The 22,990-nt window shown below is 43.7% G+C and overlaps 2 protein-coding genes across 6 annotated transcripts in view; both read left to right on the top strand.

The window, feature by feature from the left end:
• The window catches only part of LOC149320357 (uncharacterized), a 126,427-nt gene that overhangs the window by 54,209 nt on the left and 49,228 nt on the right, over positions 1–22,990 (top strand). The gene's annotated exons all lie outside the window — the stretch shown is intronic.
• The window catches only part of LOC149320359 (zinc finger and SCAN domain-containing protein 29-like), a 32,410-nt gene continuing 9,644 nt past the window's right edge, over positions 225–22,990 (top strand). The window contains exons 1-6 of one of the 5 annotated variants that reach the window (XM_089500713.1): positions 225–373; positions 13,010–13,523; positions 13,686–13,812; positions 18,134–18,204; positions 20,303–20,795; positions 20,965–21,057. In XM_089500713.1, the coding sequence (XP_089356839.1) occupies positions 13,107–13,523; positions 13,686–13,812; positions 18,134–18,204; positions 20,303–20,795; positions 20,965–21,057 (1,201 nt within the window). In that variant the 5' untranslated portion in view covers positions 225–373; positions 13,010–13,106. Of the gene's footprint in view, positions 374–6,185; positions 6,241–7,008; positions 7,666–13,009; positions 13,524–13,685; positions 13,813–16,823; positions 16,936–18,133; positions 18,205–20,302; positions 20,796–20,964; positions 21,058–22,990 lie in introns of those variants that run through there. The other 4 variants (XM_089500712.1, XM_089500711.1, XM_089500714.1 and 1 more) reach the window with 4 other exon arrangements.

The raw sequence follows: 22,990 nt of genomic DNA, 5'->3' as shown, positions 1-22,990 counted from the left end.
TCCAAGGGGCAGAGAGAGGGAGAGGCTGAGATTCCTAGAGCGTCTTCTTCCAAGGGGCAGAGAGAGAGAGGGAGAGGCTGAGATTCCTAGAGCGTCCTCTTCCAAGGGGCAGAGAGAGCAGAGGCTGAGATTCCTAGAGAGGAAGGAAGGGCGGCCAGAGGGGGAGGCCTAGTGGGTGGAGCAGGTCAGGCTGTGGCAAGGGAGCGGCGCCCTGAATGTTATTGGTGAGGAAGAGAGGAGACCTGCCTTATTACATCTTTAGAAACATTTAAGGAGGCGGTAAAGACAGAACTCTTCCGCGGCGCTTATTCTCCTGACCTTCTATGAAGACCCCTTGTATGGAACGAGACCAGCTGCCCCCTGATTGATTGCTGTAAATGTTTCAGGTTTTTATCTTTTTATGTTCTTACGCTTTATATTCTTTTAATTGTGGTTTTAATGGTGCAGTAACTAATGCTGCTATACTGTAATTGTAATTTTAACCTTGTTGTGATCCCACTTTGATCCATTGGGAGAGGCAGGAAGATAAAAATTATTATTATTATTATTATTATCATTATAATATTTCAAATGAAACCAAGTAGGAAGATTGCAGAAGTGAAGAAGGGCCCCTTTCTATCAATACAACATGCAACAAATGGTTTAAAAGTATTAAAAATGAAATTTTAAAATTGTACCTATTAGAATATCTAAACAAAGGAGGAAATCAAGAGTTGAGATGAGTAATTAAAGTAATAAAAGATAAAGGATATAGAATTACAGGGGACTTATTTGATGAAAGAGGGAAACCAATTAGTATTGAAAAATTAACTGAACTATTTGGCAAGAAATACTGGCTTCAGTTAATATCAATAAATAGAACTTTACGAGAAATAAAAGTAACAGGTTACAGTTCGAGGAAATATTGAAAATTAGCATTAGGGAGGGAAAGGGATAATAAGGCCCATTACAGAGGGGCTCTTGAGGCGCCCCCATCACCTGCTGGGGTTGGCTGGGGACCTAGCGTCCACACCGGCCTCACTCCTAGCACGTGACAGGGGCGTAATAATGGCGACGCCCTATACACAGGGGCTGCCATTATTATGTGTCAGACGCATAGCGTCCGCACGTCGCGCGGCGCTTATGACATCGCGAGTGCACCATTGGTGCCTTGCAGCATCATAACTGCGCTGCGGGAAGAAGCGCCATTTTGGGGCTTCTTTTTTGCTCTGTGCAGGAGCCGCAGACCGCCGCTTTTAGGCGGTCTGTAACGCGCCATAGAAAGGTTTACAAGTTTCTTCTGCAGAAACAATTTGGTATAAAGGAAGGACTGGTGGGTATATGGGAGAAAGATCTAAAGATAAACACTGGAGATTGAATATTGTGGCTCGCGCAAGATAGATAAAATTAAAAATATAAAGGTAAGCGATCAACAATTAAAGTTAATTAGCAAATGGTATAGTACCCCACATCAGATAGCAATGATAAATACAAAACTTTCTCCAAATTGCTGGAATGGATGTGGTCAAAAAGGAAAATACATTCATATGTAGTAGGAGTGCCCCTATACACAAAAATTTTGGTTAGATGTTAAACAGGAGATAAACATGATGATGAATAGAAACTTTCAATTTGATAAGGAGAATTGTTTAACTCAGAATTTGAGAAAATTCAGACTGAATAAAACAGAAGATTACATAATAATTTTTTTTGTTGAGGGCTGCTCACATGCTGGAATTGCATTGGGATGGGGAAATAAACAGTGTTGGGGGGGTTGGCCATATTATATTGCAGAACATCTTTTATCTGAATAGAAAATTTAATGGTTGAATAAACAAAATGGTCTGGTGGGGAAAATGCGGTTGTTGGATTGAGAAGGTTAAAGTTGAAAAAGAGTACAATGAAATTAGAGAAATTATTAATAAGATATTCCACACAAGGTACTAATTTACTTGGTCATAGCCATCGGAGGAGGAAGAGGGAAGGGAGAGATGAAAAGTATGTGATCTAATAATGATAATATTTCGTAAAGTTTTATTATATATGTTGTATTTGTCAGGACCATGGTAAACAGGTCTGAGGAAATGACATGGATGTGGCCACTAGCTGGAGCTGTTGTGGAAGTTATTTACAGCTCTAATGGCAGTTATATGTGTCAGCATTCAAACAGCGCATCACTGGAATGTTGATGCAACTGTCATTCTCAACTGTCACTGAGGGAGAGTGAGACAGTGTGTGCGTCGGAGTGGGTTGTTACTAGTGTGGATGGTGTTGATGTATATATTGTTGTACACAGCGGAACTTCTTCTATGAATAAAAGCCTCATCTGAGAGATTACAGTGTCTCTTTGCTCATTAAGAAAGGGAGAGCTGTTTCTCCAGCTCACAAGCTGCTGATTACAGTCACAAAGGTGGAAAATCTGGTGCCAAATGTTGATGTGTTGCCTCATGTGCTGCGCAACATCAAAAGCGTTTTAACAGTATTATGGACCATAAAATGTACAGTGGTACCCCGGGATACGAATTGACCGCGTTACGAAATTTCCGGGGTACGAAAAAGTTAGATTTAAAAAAACTGTTCCGGGTTACGAAAGATTTTTCGGGTTACGAAATTAATTTCGGCGCGAAATTCAAATCGGAAGCGCGGCTAGCGGCTTTCCAGCGCCTTTTCAGGTTGCGAAATGTATCGGGTTACGAACGGCGCCGCGGAACGAATTAATTTCGTAACCCGAGGTAGCACTGTATAAGTAATTTTTAAAAAACGAAAAGCCTTCTACCAAGGGCTTCTTGACCTGGAATAACAGTCAGGATTCAAGACATGGAACTTGGAGAAGGATGAGAAAATGGCAAAGGTCTTTGGGGGAAGGTGTTTGGGTTTGTGTGGTATGAGACAACCAGCCATAATCAAGGGGTGAAGCAGATTGCCCCAAAGGAGGGGCTCTGCACTGCCCCTTTGCTTGGTGGATCGGAGCCATGGCAACTGCACGCCGTGGCCCCGATCTTACGTTTTTCCACCCCTAAATGCTGCTCCTTTGAGGAATGGAAAAAAGCAGCCCTTGCTGCTGCAGCGGTGACTCTTCTGTGTTTTTTCGATGCGTCATGTGTAAACACTGCGCCGCAGAAACGTTGTGACACTGCCCACTGTCTGTCTGGGTTGGTGGCATGACAACAGCTTGGGGGAAGAGTTGGGGCATATGACTGCCACCCCCCCCCCACTTCACCCCAATGCTGCCCCTTTTGGCCAGTCTATACAGCCCCCCAAGTGAGGAAAAACTCAGCACTCATAAGCCCTACTTGAAAAAGTGGCACACAAAATAAAAGCTCAAAAAAGTGGGATATAGCATGACAAATGTGTTAATACTTGGTATACATTTAATGTATATGCTGGGGGGAGAACAATTTCATGGAGCCCACAGCAAGAACATCTGAAATCCTGGAAAACACTGTTTTGATTTACAATGGAAGTCTTGCCAGGGACCCAGTTTAATATACAGTGGCCCCTCTCCTTATGTGGGGAATCTGTTCCGGATCCACCCGCGTAAGGGAAAATCCACCTATGTTTGAGCTCCATAGGAAATAATGGGGCACATGCATAGGCAGGGTGGCAAGTGTGTGCCAGAGGTGCGTACACCATTGTTCTCCCTGCATGGCTGCAGTGTAAAATGTGTCTGCACATGGCGCGGGCACACTGTACATACATACATGTGTGTGAGTGTAAGGAAGAACTATAGCAGACATATGTAGAAACAAACATGAAAACCTACCGATACTGTACAGATATACCTACCTGTACACTCTGTGGCCACAACACTATTTTTGATCATTTGTTATGTTGGTTTTGGAATAAAAATAGCATGAAAATAACAGCAATAGCAGCTTCATTTATATACTGCTTCATACCACCTAAGCTGTCTCCAATCCATTTACAAATGTAAGCTAGTTGCCCCCAACCAGCTGGGTACTCATTTTAGCAACCTCAGAAGGATACAAGCCTGAAATGAAAATGTCAGCAACGGTAAAAGTATTTCTCCCCTTAGAGTGACGATGGGCTACTTCTTGGAGTGGGTGAAAGCCCATGCTCCTGAAAACATCAGACCCAGTCTCTGCCACTGGAGTCACCATAGGGGAAAGCCCAGTTGTGTGGCACTGCCAGCAGGGAAACTTGGCACTTCCTTTGAAAACCTGGCACAGAGGGAGTACCTAGTTTTGAGGCAGAATTGCCCTTTTCAGAGGCTTTGATGACTGTGATTCCACTTCATCACAAGGTAGATCTCATTATACTGCTCCTTATCAAAGCCAATTTAGGAGCACATTTCAGAAGAACCTTTTCAGGGGGGTCTTTGCTGCCACAAGTTATCAGAGACACACACAAAAAGGCAGAGCCAGACCCTATTCACTATCAGCCCAGGAGGAAACGCTCTCACCTGCTGCTCTTTCTGCTTCTTCTCTGCCTGACTCAGGAGGAAACCCTCTGCCAGGGCCACTGCCCCACATTTCTTGACCTAGTTCTCCTCCTCTGGGGGCAAGATGGTCAGGATCACCAGGTCCAGGATCTCATTTTTTGTGTGTCACTGTGGCTTCAGCCACCAAGAGCAGAGATGGTGAATCAGCTGCAAACCTCTTTGGGCACGTCGCCCTCCTCGTAGGAGAACTGCCTGAAGCACTGGCATTGTATCTCTGAGCTGGCAAGATCCTCTCTCAGGGACTTCTGGACTGTCCTCTTCCACAATCCACAGGATGCATGATCCTTCTATGACCCCACTGTGGATGCCCTGATGCTGAAGTAGATCTCTGCACATAGGAGCTAGCAAAAGGAGTTGCCTCAGGCCCCACCTAGATTGGATAGAGATAGGTGAAACACACCTAGAGGAGGGTAAGAGAGACAAAAGCACTGGAGTCAGGAGCTCAGAGTAAACAATACATTGGTGATCCTGCATGCACCTCCTCTCTTGTCTGTGGAATGTGCATCTATCGCTCTTCCATTCAATGCAGTTTCACTCCTTTATTCACCATATGGAAAACTGATTTTAATCCATTTGGTCTTTTAAACCCTTGGCATCTGCCCCCAAGTGATGATTTTGGTATAAATATTGGCCCTAGACTGGCTGGTCTTTGGCTCAGTCCAGTAGTAGGCAGAAACTCTGTTGGTTGACTTGGCTAAGCACCTCAATACACTCTCCCATCCCACTTGCCCAGCAGCTGTTGAGCCCTCTCTCTTCACCCCGGACCCTCAGTGATTGTAGTCAAGAGCCGTCTAGGTAAAGTATCACTGTTAGTGAAGCTTCATACCTATTCCAAGCTCCCACTATTTGATTTCTTAGTCCTTGTGTGCGTGGATGCTTGCGTGTGTGTGTGTGTGTGAGAGTGTGAGTGTGTGTGTGTTCCCCTCAGTAAAATTAATTCTTCATTGAAATGCCTCTGGAGTTCTACATGAGTTTGGACCCTGTAAAAGCTGGGAAAGATCCCCACAAACACACAATGCACGATTTAGGGCTGTCCTCTCTCTTTCCCCCAAGGGCTCCCCCACCTCCTCCTCTCCTGCCTGCCCCCTCCTTCTCAGGGCATCCTGCCTCCCTCCCTAATCCCCCCAGGCCCCATATCTCCTCCTCCTCCTCCTCCTCCTCCTCCTCTCTGCCACCCAGGGTCCGAGGGAGCAGAAACGCTCAGCTTCCTAGAGAGTCCTCCTCCAAGGGGAGAGAGAGCAGAGGCTCAGATTCCTAGAGAGTCCTCCTCCAAGGGGAGAGAGAGCAGAGGCTCAGATTCCTAGAGAGTCCTCCTCTAAGGCGAGAGAGAGCAGAGGCTCAGATTCCTAGAGAGTCCTCCTCCAAGGGGAGAGAGAGCAGAGGCTCAGATTCCTAGAGAGTCCTCCTCTAAGGCGAGAGAGAGCAGAGGCTCAGATTCCTAGAGAGTCTTCCTCCAAGGGGAGAGAGAGCAGAGGCTCAGCTTCCTAGAGAGTCCTCCTCTAAGGCGAGAGAGAGAGCTGAGGCTCAGCTTCCTAGAGAGTCCTCCTCTAAGGCGAGAGAGAGAGCTGAGGCTCAGCTTCCTAGAGAGTCCTCCTCTAAGGCGAGAGAGAGAGCTGAGGCTCAGCTTCCTAGAGAGTCCTCCTCTAAGGCGAGAGAGAGCTGAGGCTCAGATTCCTAGACAGTCCTCCTCCAAGAGGGAGAGAGAGCAGAGGTTTAAATTCCTAGAGCGTACCTCTCCAAGGGAGAGAGCGAGCGAGCAGAGGCTGAGATTCCTCGAGAGGCATGAAATACTCGGAAAGGTCAGTGTTGGGGAAAGGAGGAGGAGGAGGAGGAGGCGCGGAGGGTGGAACAGCCGGAGAGGAGGAGGAGGAGATAAAGGTGGGGGGGAGCCTTAAATATCGTGTGGGGTGGGGAGGGGGGCTCCGTTTAAACATATGAAGGGATGGCATATTGAGGATGGAGGAAGCTTGTTTTCTGCTGCTCCAGAGATTAGAGCACGCAACAATCGATGCAAGCTCCAGGAAAAGAGATCCCACCTCAACATTAGGAGGACCTTCCTGAGAGTAAGGGCTGTGGAGTCTCCCTCTTTAGAGGTCCTTAAGCAGAGGCTGGACCGCCATCTGTCAGGGATGCTTTGATTGAGAGTTCCTGCATGGCAGAATGGGTTTGGACTGGATCAGGGCCCTTGCGGTCTCTTCCAGCTCTAGGATTCTATGGAGCAAAGGGGGTCCTTGCTTCTGCCGCTCAATTTGGGATGAAGAGAAGGAGCAGATGGGCTGTTATCTCAACCCTGGGCTTCAGCTCAGAGCTTTGGAATTGGTAGGAGGTTAGCATAGCCAGGGAGGTTAGGAGGGAGAAGGTTAGCATTGGAAAGATGGCAAGGAGGGGCTGAAGGGGAATTAGGTAATGGAAATAGTAGGTGGGGGAATATAGCTCACGCCTTTTGTTAGTGTGTGGAGTTGGGGGTGATGAGGTTTTAATATATCAGTTGTGCTGATAGGCAGTTTCAGCTTAAACCCTGAATTGGCAAATTGCTGACTTTGTGACTTTCAATTAAGTTCTGTTCTGCTTCAATATACATGACTCACTGATTGCACAGAAGTTCTGAGTTTCCTGATTCTGACAGTAAGCTGAAACGCTTCACAGTCTGATATGATGCGGGGCATTCGGCCCCAGATGAACGTTTCACCCAACTGACAGTGGAGAAGAGCCCAGAGGAGGGGAGCCTTAAGTGGGGGACCCCTTCCAAAAGCAGTCAGGATGGTGGAGAAATCTATCCTTGCTTGGTTGGAGACGGATGTGTGACTCCAGCCTAAGGCTCCAACCAAAGTCCGAGAACAACAAAGAGGAAGCAGCGCCTGGGACTCTGACCCCTTGGAGGGGAGGACTGTGGTGAGCAGATGCTACAGATGTGGGAAGAGATGCAGCAGATGCAAGACACCTTGGGTGAGGTGGTAAAAGTCTTGAATGAACAAGCAGCAGGAGCAACAGGGGGGCCCTCTTATGGCAGCTCCAGCAGCGCCACCTGTTGGACCGGCTGCCCCAGCTCTGATTGGACTAGTTGCACCACCTCCAATGAATCTTATGCTTGGACAACTCCAGGATCCCTTAACAAGGAAGCTGAGTGTGAGATTTCATGGACAGCCTCAGGTATTGCCTTCTTGGCCCAGGTATTGGGCCACATGAGTGAATGGGGAGCAACTTTCCCGGACAAGGCAGCTAAGGTGAGATGTGTGGCTAATCACCTGGAGGGTGAGGAGGCAGATTGGCTGGTACATCTTTATGATAGTGGGCCCCCTGAACTGCAGAACATGCAAACATTTATGCTGGCGCTCTGGGCTCAGTTTGAAGATCCGTTTCGAGTGGAGAGAACACACACGCGTCTGATGGCCTTGGACAAGGGATCCCACTCCGTTTCTGAATGTGCTTTTGAATTCAAGAGCTTTGCAGCTCAGGTGCTGGAGTGGCCAGAGGCTTTCTGACTGCAATACTTTAAAGACAGATTGTGTCCAGACCTGTTGAGATGGGCACTAACTTGAGGTAACTCAACCGTGGTGAGAGAATAGATAAGGTTGGCTGGGGAGGCAGAATTGGTCCAAGAAGAAATTTAATTGTCAATGCAGCAGAAAAGCAGCACCCACAAAGGGAGTGTCCCTAAATGCCTATCACCCAGTCAGAGTGGTAAGAACAAGCCACCACAAGGAGACTGAAAGAGAAAAAAGGATGAGGTTGGGACTTTGCCTGGCATGTGGAAAAAGGGCCATTTGATGGCAGCCTGCCTGAATCATGTGGGTAACTCCCTAGAGCAGTAACAAAGACCTCCACTGCACCATCAAACAAAGGAGAGCGGAAACGTCCAGGGAAAGCAGGGCAAGGATACTGAGTTTTCCAAGCGGCAGCCCAGGAAGAACTAGAGTCCTCAGAGGTATGGACATACAGTGAGAAAGGAGAGCCATTAGGAAACTACCTGACCCTGCCTTAGACCATGGTGAAAGGCAGGCTGTGGACTGGGACAGCTGCAAACCCATGGTGAGTGGTGGAGTGCCCCAAGTGAAGTTAATTGTGTCCAAAGGCCTTGCTGGAGCGGACTTGACAGCTGCTATAGATTCAGTCTGCACGAGGTGTTTTATCAACCAGGAGATAGCAATAGCAAGTACTTTTCTATACCACTTATCAGTGCACTTAAGCACTCCCTAAGTGGTTTACAAAATGTAAGCTAATTGCCCTCAACAATCTGGGTACTATTTTAGCAACCTCGGAAGGATGCAAGCCTGAGTCAAGTTTGAGCTCCTGAGCTGGTATTGAACTCATAACCTTATGGTTTGTGACTGAGTAGCTACAGTACAGGCATTTAACCATTCACCACCAGGGCTCCTGTTAAAGATAGTCAAGATTTTGATTTGGGGATAGAGATTATCAACCTGTACAGACTGGCATTATACCGTCTAACTAAAAGATTGTATGTACAGCGCTGTGTAAATTTACAGCGCTTTATAAATAAAAGTTAATATAATAATAATAATAATAATACACCGGCCTCAGGGCAGAGTGGGGGTGTGGCGTCCACGTGACGCATACCCTGACAGTGCCCTGATGCTGCCGTTACACCGTGCACACAATCGCACAGCGGGCAGCATCACAGCTCTCCTTTGGCACTGTGTCCAGATGACGCAGTGTCAAAAGGAGCACCAGAAGGTGCCGCCGCAGCGGCAAAGGTGCCCTTTCCACACTGCAAAAAGGAGCTGCTTTTTGTGGCTCCTTTTTGCGCCATAGAAATGCCAGATCGAGGCCGCGGCATGTAGTTGCTATGGTCCCGATCCAGCACTGTAAAGGGCATCCTATTCAGTCCCTATGTTGTTACCCTCCCCTATCCCTTTTCACCAGATGGATGGCTCCCTCCGGGGGGGCCAAGTTTTCCAGGAGAGAACTACAACAGTTTGGTTAGGGGTGGCCGAGCACTGGGAAAAGATCAAGCTCAGGGTGGGCCCTGTAACAGCTACCATGTGATTTTGGGGATAGGGTGGCTGCATTTCCACAACCTCAGCCTCTGCTAGTGACAGAGGGAGATGGTGTTCAATGATCCCAGATAATAAGGCAGAGTGGAGCAGGAGGTGGCCCTGATCCAGAGGCACCCCACCACAGAGAGGGCAGGACAATCGGTGGCAGAGAAGGCACTGGGCTATCCCTTAGTCTATCAAGACTTATGGGAGGAGTTTTGAGAAGAAGGAAAGCTACCAGTTCCCCCCTCACCACAAGAAGGACTATGCCATAGAAATTGAGCCTGGGGCACCCCTGTCCAAGCCAAAACTTTATGCCATGACCCCATTGGAGCTGAAGACTTTAAAAGAATTTGTTGAAAACAACTTAGCTAGTGGCTTTGTTAGCCCTTCTACCATCACTTTTGCGGCTCCTGTGTTTTTCCACAAGAAGAAAGATGAGGGCCTCTGCTTGGTGATGGACTATCACAATCTGAATGGAATTTGTAGTACAAATATATACCCCCTGTCCCTTCTGAAAGACATGTTGGAACGATTAGCTATGGAGACAGTGTTTACCAAGTTGGATTTGTGGGACGCCTGTTTTCACATAAGGATTTGAGAAATGAATACAAGACAGTGTTTAATTTCCCTTTGGGGGCTTTTGAATATTTAGTTATGCCATTTGATTTGGGGGGGGGTGCCAGGAATTTTTATGAGGGTAGTTAATGAAATACTTCATGACCTTTTATTTGAGGGAGTTGTAGTATATTTAGACGATGTGTTAATCTACTCCCAAGACCTTGAGATGCAACTAGACTGGTACAAGAAGTGTTGAGGTGGTTGTTAGCCAACCAGTTATATGTGAAGTTGTCAAAGTGTCACTTTCACATCAACTGACTAGACTTTTGGGGATATCAAGTGTCAGCCCAGGGGACTGAGATGGACCCGGGCACCATCCAAACAATGTTAGATTGGGCCCCTCCCAAAACCCAGAAACAGGTGCAAAATTTTTTAAGGTTTGCAAATTTTTATAGACAATACATCCCAAACTTTGCTCAAATTGCCCTGCCCATCATCAGTCTGTTGAAAACCAAAATGTACGGGGAAAAGAAGCCCAAAAACAGAAGCCTGAGAAACCTAAACCCTCAGCACCAGTAGCCTGGTCTCCAGACTGCCAAGCAACGCGCAAAGAGCTAAAAGAGGCTATTTAGCACAGAACCTATTTTGAAATATCCTGAGCAGCCTTTTGTTGTACAAGGTGATGCTTGTGATTTTGTAATGGGCACGGTGTTGTTACAAAGGGATATTGCAGAGACATTGAGACCGTGTACACATCTGTGGAGCTTATTTGGCTCATGAGGAAAAAAAGGAATTTGCTATTAAATGAGCCCTCTAAATGCAACGGCAGTTTTTTGAGGGAGCCCTCCACCCCTTTGAGGTATGGACTGATCATTGTAACTTAGGACCTGTACAGGCCTGCACTTTGTGCCAGCCTGTGGGCAAAGTCATGGTGCAGTGTCCTGATGCTGGATGCCCTGACTACGCCCCCAGGACGTCATGATGCTGTGTGCCATTCCAGATGGCACACGGCATCACGGTGTGCCTCCATCCCTGCATCCACATGATGCAGCATCGATGGAGCGTCATACAGACATGCTGCCATGGCTATGGCACCCTTTGGAGGGCACAAAAAGGACTCACTTTTTGCGGCTCTCCTTTGCACCCTCCAGAGGCCGGGTCGGGGCTGTGGGATGAGGTTGCCACGACCCTGATCAGGCCAGGTAAGGGGCAGCTCCAGGCCGCCCTTTTAGGGTGGTCTTTATAGCCCCTTAGAAACTTTGCAGACACCACCTAGGCTAAGTCCTAAACAGCACAAGTGGGTTAAAGACTTTTATAAGGTTCGGTTTAGTTAGTTATAAGTAATATATACTGGCTTCACGGATTACCTGATAAGATTGTGAGTGATCGTGGGAGTACATTTACCTTTCAGTTTTGGAGGGTGTTGCAAAAGAAATTAGGGATAGAAGTGGCTTTAAGTACATCCCATCACCCCCAAAGTGACAGACAGTAGGAGAGGACTAATTCTTCTCTGGAAAAATACCTAAGATGTTACACTAATTATTTGCAAGATGACTGGTATGATCTCTTCCCTCATGCAGAGGTAGCCTTTAATGGGTCCCTCACCTTTTGTTAGTGGGTGGAGTTGGGGATGATGGAGTTTTAATATATCAATTGTGCTGGTAGATAGGCAGTTTCAGCTTAAATCTTGAAATGGTGAATTGCTGATTTTGTGACTTTCAATAAAGTTCTGTTTTGCTTCAATATACACGACTTATTGATTGCACAGAAGTTCTGAGTTTCCTGATGCTGACACTTCCCTTCCCTTACCTGGAAAGAAGGGATCTTGGTGGAGGGTTTTTTGGGAGAAAAAGAAGAAGCCCCCCCCCCCTTTGCTCAGGAGCCCAGGAGAGATGAGTGAGGGGTGCCACGGTTGACCCCCAGCAGCTTTGGCCTGATATGGGTCTCTCAGTGGGCCTCCCCAGAACAAGGACAAAGAGGAGGGAAGACCAAGGCAGCAGGAGCAGAAACAACATGGACAACTGTGTCCATGAGTCCAGTGAGATGTCAAAGGGAAGGGAAAGAGGAATGAAGAAGGCAGCCTCAGTGTGGGACAAAAAAGACAAGCAGGGAATGGCAGCTGCTGAGGGGAACCAAAGTGGGGAATTCCTGGAAAGCAGGATCCTGGCCTCCTGTGAAAACATTGGCTCTGTTCCTCCAAGGAGGCTCTTAGCTCTGGCAGTCAGAAATTGGACTTCCTCCTGAGGCAGGATACCTGATAAAATGATTGGGTACTTCAATAAGAATTTAATTAATATAGAATGTAGGATAAGTAAGATGTCTTTTGACGTATGGTGAATCTAAAGCGACCCTATCATGGGGCTGAAAGTGTGTGACTCACCCATTGGGTTTCCATGGATGAATAAGGAACTGAACCCTGATCTCCAGAGATGTAGTCCAACACTGAAACCACTATTCCATACTGGTTCTATATATTATATACGTCATAAAATATAACACTGAAGGTTAAGCATGGTAATAGCATACTGTACTGTTGTTTTCAGTAGATATGATTTTAAATTGGTATTCACTCTATTGATACTTTTCACGCTATTGATACTGGCTCTCTGGATAAAGAAGTCAAACTGCCTTTCCTTCAGGGAAGAACCCTGTTTGTATTGGAGGCCTCCAACAAATTATTTCTTCCCAGTGTGCCTTCAAGTTGCCTGTTAACTTATGGTGACTCCATGAATTTCATAGGGTTTTATTAGCCAAGGAATCTTCAGAGATGGTTTTGCCAGTTGCCAGTTCCTTCCTCTGAAATAGAGTGTACAGCATGGTATTTGTTGGTGATCTCCCATCCAAGTACTAAACCAGGGCTGACCCTACTTAACTTCCAAGATCAGACAAGATCTAGTGCCTCTAGGGTACCTGTACCAGGGTAATAATTCATAACAAAACAATGTACAATGATGGTGCTTTAAATACCTAATGATATCAGCAATAACACAAAAATCTATCTGTTTTACAGGGTGTTGCAGCAGAGCATCTTAGGGACATATTTTCCCTGAGACGGATGTGGGAGGAATATCTGTTTGGGTCTTCATTGCTTTAAAAAAAGAAAATAGATGGATGAACCAGTCTCAACTGGCCCTGGAGGAGGAAGAGGTCCTGATGGCTTCATTGTTAAGAGCAGTAGAGAATTCTGGGAGATGACAGTCCAGAGTTCCCTGGGAGATGACCTTGCCAGCTCAGAGATACAGCGCCAACACTTCAGGCAATTCTCCTACAAGGAGGGCGAGGGACCCCGAGAAGTTTGCAGCCGACTCCACCATTTCTGCTGTCAGTGGCTGAAGCCAGATCAACGCACAAAAAATGAGATCCTGGACCTGGTGATCTTGGAACAGTTCCTGACCATCTTGCCCCCAGAGATAGAGAAGTGGGTCAGGGAATGTGGGGCAGAGACTTGTTCCCAGGCAGTGGCCCTGGCAGAGGGTTTCCTCCTGAGTCAGGCAGAGGCAGAGAAGAAGCAGAAAGAGCAGCAGGTGAGAGCATTTCTTCTTGGGCCAAGGTGAGCAGGTTCTGGCTCTGGGCTGCCTTTTTTGAGCCTCTGATGACTTCAGATGTTCTTCTGAAATGTGATGCCCCCAGATCTGAAACGCGGGCTGCCTCCAAATTCCATGTCTTGTGTCTGACTGCTGTTTCAGGTCAAGAATCTCTTGGTAGAAGTTAAGTCTGAATTCCCTGTGGATGAGAAAGCTCCATTGGATCCCAGACAGAGTCCCCAATGGAGGGTGATCAAGGAGGAGTGCGATGGAGGAGCCTCATTGCAAGGTAAGGAGTCTCTTTGCTGTTGTTGTGTGCCTTCAAGTCATTTCCGACTTAAGGCAATCCTATCACAGGGTTTTCTTGTCAAGATCTTCTCTTCTTCTGAGGCCACGAGCCTGTGAATTGCCCAAGGTTACCCAGGGAGTTTCCGTGACAGAGCAGGGATTCGAACCTTAGTCTGTAGAGTCATGATCCAGCACTGAAATTATTACAGCATGCCAGCTCTAATTTCCGCAATGGAAGCTGTTGGACATTTTGGTCTGATGCGGAACATCCATATACAGTGCATGATTGTGGAAGTGGAATTGTGCATGCAAGGTTATTGGGCTTCCAGATGCATCTGTTGGTGTGCATTTTTGCATCTAAGAATCAGTAAAAGGAAGTGATTTTAGTTTGTTACTGAGCTATTCATCTAAAAAAATCTCTAGCTGACACAACTATATCTTTCCAAAAAGCAACACGTTAGGAAGTTATGCATTTTCATTTGCATAACTAATAAATTTCCACAGTATTGCATATAATTGGAGTGGTCTTTAGTTACAGTATCTCTAGCAGCCCTTCTTCTTTCTGTTAATTTTCCTATTAATATGCTGTTCCAGAGCTTTGTGTTCTTATCTACATCTGGCCTTTGCTCTCCCCAACTCAAAGCCATTTTCCAGCGATGGAGGTGGAAACATCTTATAACATGAGTTGATTCCATCTCTTGCTTCGAAATAGGCAGGAAAAACAGACTTGAAGGAGTCGCCACCAGAGAGAGCAACCCCCACCATCCCTCAGTCTTTTTCCGGCGAGCTTATCCACCTGACCTGTTGTAACATCACCATTATACCACTGGACAAATTGTTGCATTACCACTCGATGGACTCAGTTTTATATTAATTGTACCACTTTATTGATGTATTTTAAATGTATTTTATTCTGATGTATTTGTTTTAACTGATTGTAATCTCGCCTCGATCCATTCAGGAGAGGCGGGAAAATATAAATAAACCATTATTATTATTATTATTATTATTATTATTATTATTATTATTATATTCCTGGCTTAGCTCCAAGTAGGCTGTGTTTTTCCTTTTCTCCTCCTTTACTTTGTCTTAACTTGGTTCAAGAAATGATTTCAGCATCTTTTTGAAGGAGTTGATAAAATTGTGGCTTGTCTTGGATGCATTTTAACATGCTACAAGAGGATTGGGATATCTCTGTTGGGGTCAGTTGTTGATCACTCCATTTACAGTGCAGCTACTTCCGCTGCACTAGCAACAAGCACATCCATCTAAGATAAATGTAGGACAGTGATATGGACTTCATCTTCCACATTTACATGCCACCACTGTCGGTTTCCTTGAATCAAAAGGGGCTTCCTTTGGATGACATATCTTGTGGTTTTCATACACATTGGTTCTTACCTGCTAGATATTCATTTTCAGTGATGTAGGTGGGAATATCCTCCCCACCCAGAACTGAGGTGGCTGTTTCCCTTGGCTCTGCAAGGGTAGTTGTTAGTTAGTTACTTTTAGTTTGACTTTATGATAGTTTCTATTTATTATACTTATATTTGCATTGAATGCTCTCTGAGTTTGTTTTCTATCCTTGGCTATAATATTGACTGAGGGATGGAGGGGGTTGCTCCCTCTGCTGGCAGCGCCTTCAAGTCAGTTTTCCCTGCTTATTTGGAGGGAAGACGGAATCAACCCATGTTATAGGATATTCCCACCTACATCGCTGGAAATGAACATCTCACAAGTAAGAACCAATGTTCTTTTTAGCCTCACAACAACCACCCTGCGAAGTAGGGCAGTGTATATCTGAGAGAGTAGGTGATTCACATCCCCCAGTGGATTTTGTGGCTCTGTGGGAGCTGGAACTGGATTTTCCCCTGTCTAGTATCTTAACCCTTACAACACTATTTGTTGTTGCTGCAGGCTTTCAAGTAATTTCTGACTTACACCAACTCTTTTTTTTTAATCATATATTTTTATTAAATATCAAAACATATAACACTTAAATACAAATTCTTAATGTCTAAAAACATAAGACTTGAACAGACATAATCTAACATCAATAGCAAACAAAATAAAGCAGAAAACATGACATAACATACTCTTACACATAACAATTAATTTCCTTGCCAACATCCTTTGTCACAAATGTTCAGATATCTTTGGTATCTTGTTATTATTTTCTCATTGTGTTTATCCTATTCTAGATTATTTTTTGCCTTCCCATCTTCATATTAAAATAAAATATTGAGTAAATAAGTAAGATAAAAGATGTATCATCCTGCAAAATATTATTGATGTAATTTTTTAATTCCCAGTTATCATTTTCTATATCATCCATCTCTCAGTTATGTAACACATTCAACTCAATTTATTCAATTTATCAAGATCAAAAAGAGTTCATATTATCGAAATGTAAACCACAATCTCATTAGATTCTCACCCACCTTCACTGGGAAATCGTCCGCTTTTTGTACTCCAATATGCCGACGATACTTTATTACTCTCTCTATCTCAGGTGGGTATGGTAAGAACCTTGAAAAGATTCTCTGAATATTGTGACAAATTTCACCTACTGGTAAACTTTGAGAAATCCAAAATACTGGTATTTTCTAAGAGATTTGAACTGAGAACGTGGAAGGTTGGTAATCAAACAATTGAGCAGGTCAAAAAGTATGTTTACCTTGGTATCCTTTTTACAGCATATTCACCTGGATTCCAGTGTTTAATAAGGAGATTGTACGTTTGCAGACACATTTTTTCAGGAGACTATTATCTGTACCTCCATGTGTACACCATCTGACTCTCTATGAGGAACTGGGATTGAATGCTCTTGAAACTGAAGCCTGGTTGATGACTTATAGGTTTTGGTTAAAGATACATTTCAGACCTAATAGATCCAGTCTTTTATGGTTCCTACTATCTGACGTTTACTATGCCAGTTGGGCTAAATTTTATGAAAGTAAAGTAATTTCTGTGGGTATAAATTTTGATTCTCTCCTTTTACTTCCCGAAAAGGAGTGTCTTGAATCTATTAGGGTCTGCCTTGCAGAGAGAGAACATCAACTGACATATCCAACTCGTCCTAGAGTGTGTTCTCCAGCGATGCTCGGTATTCCCCTCTTGCAGGGTAGGATTCCAGATTATTTTCAAACCCTTTCACTGCTGGTGTCGAGGAAGGCCTTTTTGTTTGCAAAATTGAATGTACACCCCTCAAATGTGACCGGGGCAGATATTTGCAGACACCATTTTTGAATCGTGTATGTCACTGTGATCAAGCTCCAGATGTTCTCCATCATATTGTATTGCTTTGTCCATTGTATATAATTCCGAGAGAAAAATTGTTAAGAAGGTTATTGGACATGAATATCTCTTTGAATGGGTTATCAGTGGAATACTTATTGGAAGATCGAAACCCACATATTACCAGGTTAATGATCAATTTTCTGGTGGAGGCAATAAGATTATGTCTTAAATTTTAATAACGATCCTGAAGTTTTTTTGTAAATACATGTTGTTTTTCTATGCCTAGTAAAGGTTAAGTGACTGACTTCCAACAAAATACAGGTATACCGCAGTGAACAAAGCCCATGTGTCCCAGGGCATTTTTTCTTTAACAAAAAATGTGGTATGAGAGGAACAAAATCACTTGGGGAATCTAGGAAGGGTTTCCTGAACCATTTAGAAAAAAAAGGACCCCAGGCCAAAATGTTTCAGCACACTTTTTCTCCAACCTTAAGGATATGCACATGTGAAGTGAAACCATGAGGTCAGAGAAGCATTGCATAAGTAAACAAAAATGTTTGGAACCTTCTAGAATCCATCTGAAGGCTTCTTCCAAAATGAATTCAGAAATGACCGTTTCTTTTGCCAGCCCCAACTTTTGCAATTGTTAGGGATAGTTGTTGAGGCAGACTTCTCTGCTCTTCCATTTTCTTTCTGTTTAGCTCTCAGTGAGAGTCTCCAGCTGCTGTTTCCCTTGTTTGTTGTGGGCTGCAGTGGGGTCAGCTTGAGCAGAATCCTACTGTTTCTCAGCTCAACCATTATTGCATTGTTTTCTCCAGACACATTACTGTAACCAAGTGCTGACAACTCTTACTTTTTTCCAGCCCTCGTTCACCATCCTTTCAATGCATATGCGGCTAAAATATTTTTCAGCTGCACAGCGCCCAAAGAGAAAATGGGGGCTGGGAGAGTATAATACGACTTTGTAAAAAGGAGCTCATTTTTCAGAGGCTTTGTTGACTGAGGAATGCCGTTAGTGAGTCTTCAAAACTGTAAGAGCAGCAGATGTGACTGGCTTCCCCCCACCTTGGTCTTTCCCACAGAGGCTGGAATGACGCCACCAACAAGGACTCAGTCACCTCTTCCTCTTTGCGCAGGACCAGAATCAGACCAGGTAAGGAGAAGGATTCCTGGTAAAAGGGGGCTGGAGCAGTCTGGGTTCCTCTTCTCAGATCACATCCCATATTCTCTCTTTTCTCTTTTACTGAGTTGTAGTTGTTGTTGTGTGCCTTCAAGTTATTTCCAATTTATGACAACTCTAAGGTGAATCTATCACAGAGGTATCTTGGTCTGGGGGAGCGTTTTCCTTTGCCTTCCTCTGAGGAAAGGAAAATTTGGGCCGATTTCTGAAATGTAGATCTCACATGATCTTTTGGTCTTGTTAAGTCAGATATTTGAAATGTCTCGAGAAAGCACAACACCAATGTACAGTTATGTTATTTCTGGATTTTTAAAAAAATAAGCTACCTTGAGCCTCTTGCCCACTGGGCACCGAATCAGAATCCAGCAACGCAGTCCTTAGTGATGGATGTCCCCTTCCTCTGCGATGGACTGCAACGAGACATATAGTGAACAGCATGGTTAGGTATAATAATAGCATGGCTGTGCATTTACAGAAAGGTGTGGATGTTAACCTACCCTGTTGTTGGTGGTCTCCTGAAGCAATAGAGGACTGATGCTAAACCATTTTGTGGGAAATTAATTCCCTAGCTATGTGATGGCCTGAACAGTGTCAAATTTGCTTTCATGTACAGATCTACAGCCAATTCCATGCATTTTTGGAGAGGAAGGTGTGCTAATTCCTCAACATCGATATAGGGTTACAATCAAAGGAATGAAATTGACATGTTTATCAAATTATTTTTAGAAAATATTACTTTAGTGATTACAAAAGCTCTAAATACTGTTTGGAACGATAGTTTAAAATAGCAGGGATGTATATGACGTGAGGTTGCCACATCACCACCACCACCATAAAAAAAAAAGAGACGAAATTGTATTTGGTGTGTGTATGCATTTCAGTTTTTAATCTACAGTCATTTCTACTAGCAGAAACTGCACTTCAAAACAATTTCTGTCTAAAGCTATATATAAATATATTAGCAAGCCAATTTAAGCTTGGTTCAAGCAGTTTTACTGATGAAATAAACCCTTTCAACAAATGTCAATTTATTAATTGCAAATATAATATATTTATTAAAAGATAGAATTGGACAATAATAAATTATTTAATTTTAAACACTTTATCTGGGTAAACTTACCACTGTGATTCTTTCTGTCCAGGAAGGCTTCCTGGCAAGGACCCATAGCCTTTTCATTTCCTTCAAGGAGTGAGGCAATCTCTTGGAAGGTTGTCCTTGAAGGCTTCCATCAATTTGTTGAACTCATTCCTCATTGCCTTAAATTTTGAATTAATCAAAAGTATCTCTTTTTCTCTAACTGGACAGCCAGCATCATGTAGATATAGTTTTTCGGGGTCATTGAAGTCTGCAGCTCACCACTCCTATCCCCATTTTTAAGGAGGCATAGCACTTCCTTCCTAATCCAATATGCTCCACGGCAAGACATTCCCAGCATCCGTCAAACTTCTCTGACAACAGGAAATGTCATTTCCCACTTCCCCCTGCTAGGTGAAAAAACAGCATTGTGTTGAAGTGCTAGAGCTGTCAAAATGTGGGGTTAGACTTCTGCTCTACTTCTTTTTTTTCATTTTCTGTTGAGGCAGGCTTCTCTGCTCTTCTGTTTTCTTTCTGTTTAGCTCTTAGTGATTTGTGCAATTATGGAGATTATTGCACTACACTCTTAAAATATTGCTATTCCACTTAAACTGCTGTGAATGCCTCCTATTGCATTTTGGGATTTGTAGTTCAGTGAGGCCTAAGAGCTCTCTGGCTGAATATTCTAAATGCCCCTTCCTAAGCTACAACTCCCAGAATGCAGTAGGAGTCAGCTAGAGCAATTTAAGTGAAATAGCAATGTTTTAATAGTGTGATAATCTCCAATAACATGATAAAAAAATCAGTGTCCTATTTGTACAGTCCCGTTACATGTGTATCACAGGCTATCGAACGTCCGGTATGGTGTGATAATAACATTATAACATGTAGTGATAGAACTGCCCACATGACATTTGATTTGTTTATCTTCTGTTTCTGTTTTGGTTAACCATGCATGTAATTATGGCTTCATCCCATGCAACTCCTGCCTCACAGGGAGAAACAGAGGAAGAAGTACCCCAACGAAGGAAGCAAGGGAGGGGCATTGCTTGGGAACATGCAGAGATTTTGGATCTTCTTTCGATTTGGGGAGAAGCAAGGTTCCAAACAAGGTTGTCGGAGAGCCACCGCAATCTACATGTGTTCAAAGATGTGGCATCGGAGATGGCGGTGCGAGGCTATTCACGGACGAGTGAGGAATGTCGTACAAAGACGAAAAATCTGAGGGCAGAATATAGACGTGTCATTAACTACAACAAGTGTAGTGGCAAAGCACCACTGACCTGTCCGTACTTTAAAGAGCTGGACAACATTCTTCATGGAGATGCAAGTGTTGTTCCAAACAGGCTTTCCAGAAGTTTTGATTTTGGAAGAGAGGGGCAGGAAGCAGCATCTAGTGGTGCTACCCAGGCCAGTGACGCCGCAACGTCGGAGGTTGATGAAGAGGGACCCCGAGGGAGTAATCTCAATATCAGCCAATTTCTAGAAGGTATGGTTTTTTAAGAAATAAATTTTGTAACCTGAAACGGAAAACATAGCATATCAGGGATTTCCAGAAGTCCCCATCACATCGTATATGAATTATTTGTTACAGCGAAAACCTAATGTAATTTTTCAAATGATACAAATTATAATTTGTAAACACAATAACTTTTCAGATGCCCATAACCGAAACAAGACTGCTGCTGACGATGAAACAATCATTGACTTTCCTAGGACAGTAATTGAGGCTGGAGCGAACACAGAGATTGGTTAGTCTTTCTTCATGCAATTAGTAATATGTATGAAAAGGAAAATGTGCACATAGGATTCATAGCTGTAACAGATGTAAATTGTTTTCTGCAAGTGCCTGCAATGTTAACTTCCCCAACCTTCTCCTGACCTGGGAAATCATAAAGTAGATGCTCTGAACATAGGGTAAAAAAAATTCCTAGGAGATAAGATGATGCATTCATAAATGTGCATTTTACAATATTTATTAGTATTTTAAAGATTTTACAGAAACAAACCAAACAGCGAAGAATTCATCTAAGAATCTGTAAAAGGAGGTCCTTTGTTATTGGACTATCCAGTTAAAATATATCCAGCTTGACACAACAACTATAATATCATTCAAAAAAGCAACATGTGAGGAAGTTATGCATTTTCATTTGCATAACTAATAAATTTTCACAGTGTTGCATATAATTGGAGTAGTCCTGGTTGTCTCTAACAGCTCTTCCTCTTTCAGGTAATTTTCTTATTAGTATGAAAGCAATGCCATAATCACAAAAAGTCAACACAGGTTTCAGAGAAAGAAGTCATGCCAGATAAAACCTGATCTTTTTTTTTGATAAAATTACCAGCTTGTTAAATGAAGGGAATGCTGTGGATATAGTATATCTTGATTTCAGTAAGGCCTTTGACAAAGTTCCCCATGACATTCTTGCAAACAAGCTTGTAAAATGTGGGCTAGACAAGGCAACTGTTACATGGATTTATAATTGGTTGACTGGGCGAAGCCAAAGGGTGTTCAACAATGGCTCCGGCTCCTTTTCATCCTGGAGAGAAGTGACCAGTAGAGTCCCACAGGGCTCTGTCCTGGGCCCAGTGTTATTCAACATCTTTATCAATGACTTGGAGGACAAAATTGGGGGAATACTTATCAAATTTGCAGATGACACCAAATTAGGATAGCTAATACTCCAGATGATAGGATCAAGATTCAAAATGACCTGAACAGACTAGAAAACTGGGCCACAGCTAACAAAATGAAATTCAACACAGAAATGTAAGGTAGTGCACTTAGGGCGGAAAAATCAAAAGCATAGATATAGGATGGGTGACACCTGGCTGAATGAAACTCCGTGTGAAAGGGATCTAGGAGTCCAAGTAGACCACAAGTTGAACATGAGTCAACAGTGTGATGTGGCAGCTAACAAGGCCAATGCGATTTTAGGCTGCATCAATAGACGTATAGTATCTATATCCAGGGAAGTAATAGTGCCACTCTATTCTGCTCTGGTCAGGCCCCACCTGGAATGCTGTGTCCAGTTCTGGGCACCACAATTTAAATGTGCTAAGGTTCAAAGGCATAAATAAAGCCTAAACTGCGGTACTGGCCACAAGTAAAAAGCGCAGAAAAAGCACATTACTGGTAAAAACAAACCATGATCCTTTTTACCGCACATTTAGGTTCTGAGGACAGAAAGATGTTGGCACTTAACATGGAAGTCAGTGAACATCATGTGTCAACCTTTTCACCCCATATAGACTCCCAACACAATATTATATGAACATACTATTTGCATTCATGGTCACAACAAGTTGCATTTGGGGAGTACCTCATTAATAAAAATATTGACTCTCCATGTTTCATGGTCTTTGGATAGGCTACCAAGAAAACAGAATAACACAAATAATTCAAAAAATTTATTAAATGGTCATATAACTGTAAGATACTTTAAAATCACATGTCCAGTTCTGGGCACCACAATTAAAAAAGGACATTGAGAAACTGGAGCGTGTCCAAAGGAGGGCGACTAAAATGGTGAAAGGTCTGGAAACCATGCCCTATGAGGAACGACTTAGGGAGCTGGGGATGTTTAGCCTGGAGAAGAGAAGGTTAAGAGGTGATATGATAGCCCTGTTTAAATATTTGAAGGGATGTCATATTGATGAGGGAACAAGCTTGTTTTCTGCTGC

Source organism: Sceloporus occidentalis, unplaced genomic scaffold (genome assembly GCF_023333645.1).
Source record: "Sceloporus occidentalis isolate IW3139 unplaced genomic scaffold, rSceOcc1.0.p SCAF_1, whole genome shotgun sequence".
Lineage (NCBI taxonomy): Eukaryota > Metazoa > Chordata > Lepidosauria > Squamata > Phrynosomatidae > Sceloporus > Sceloporus occidentalis.
This window is presented reverse-complemented; position numbering and strand designations above follow the sequence as displayed.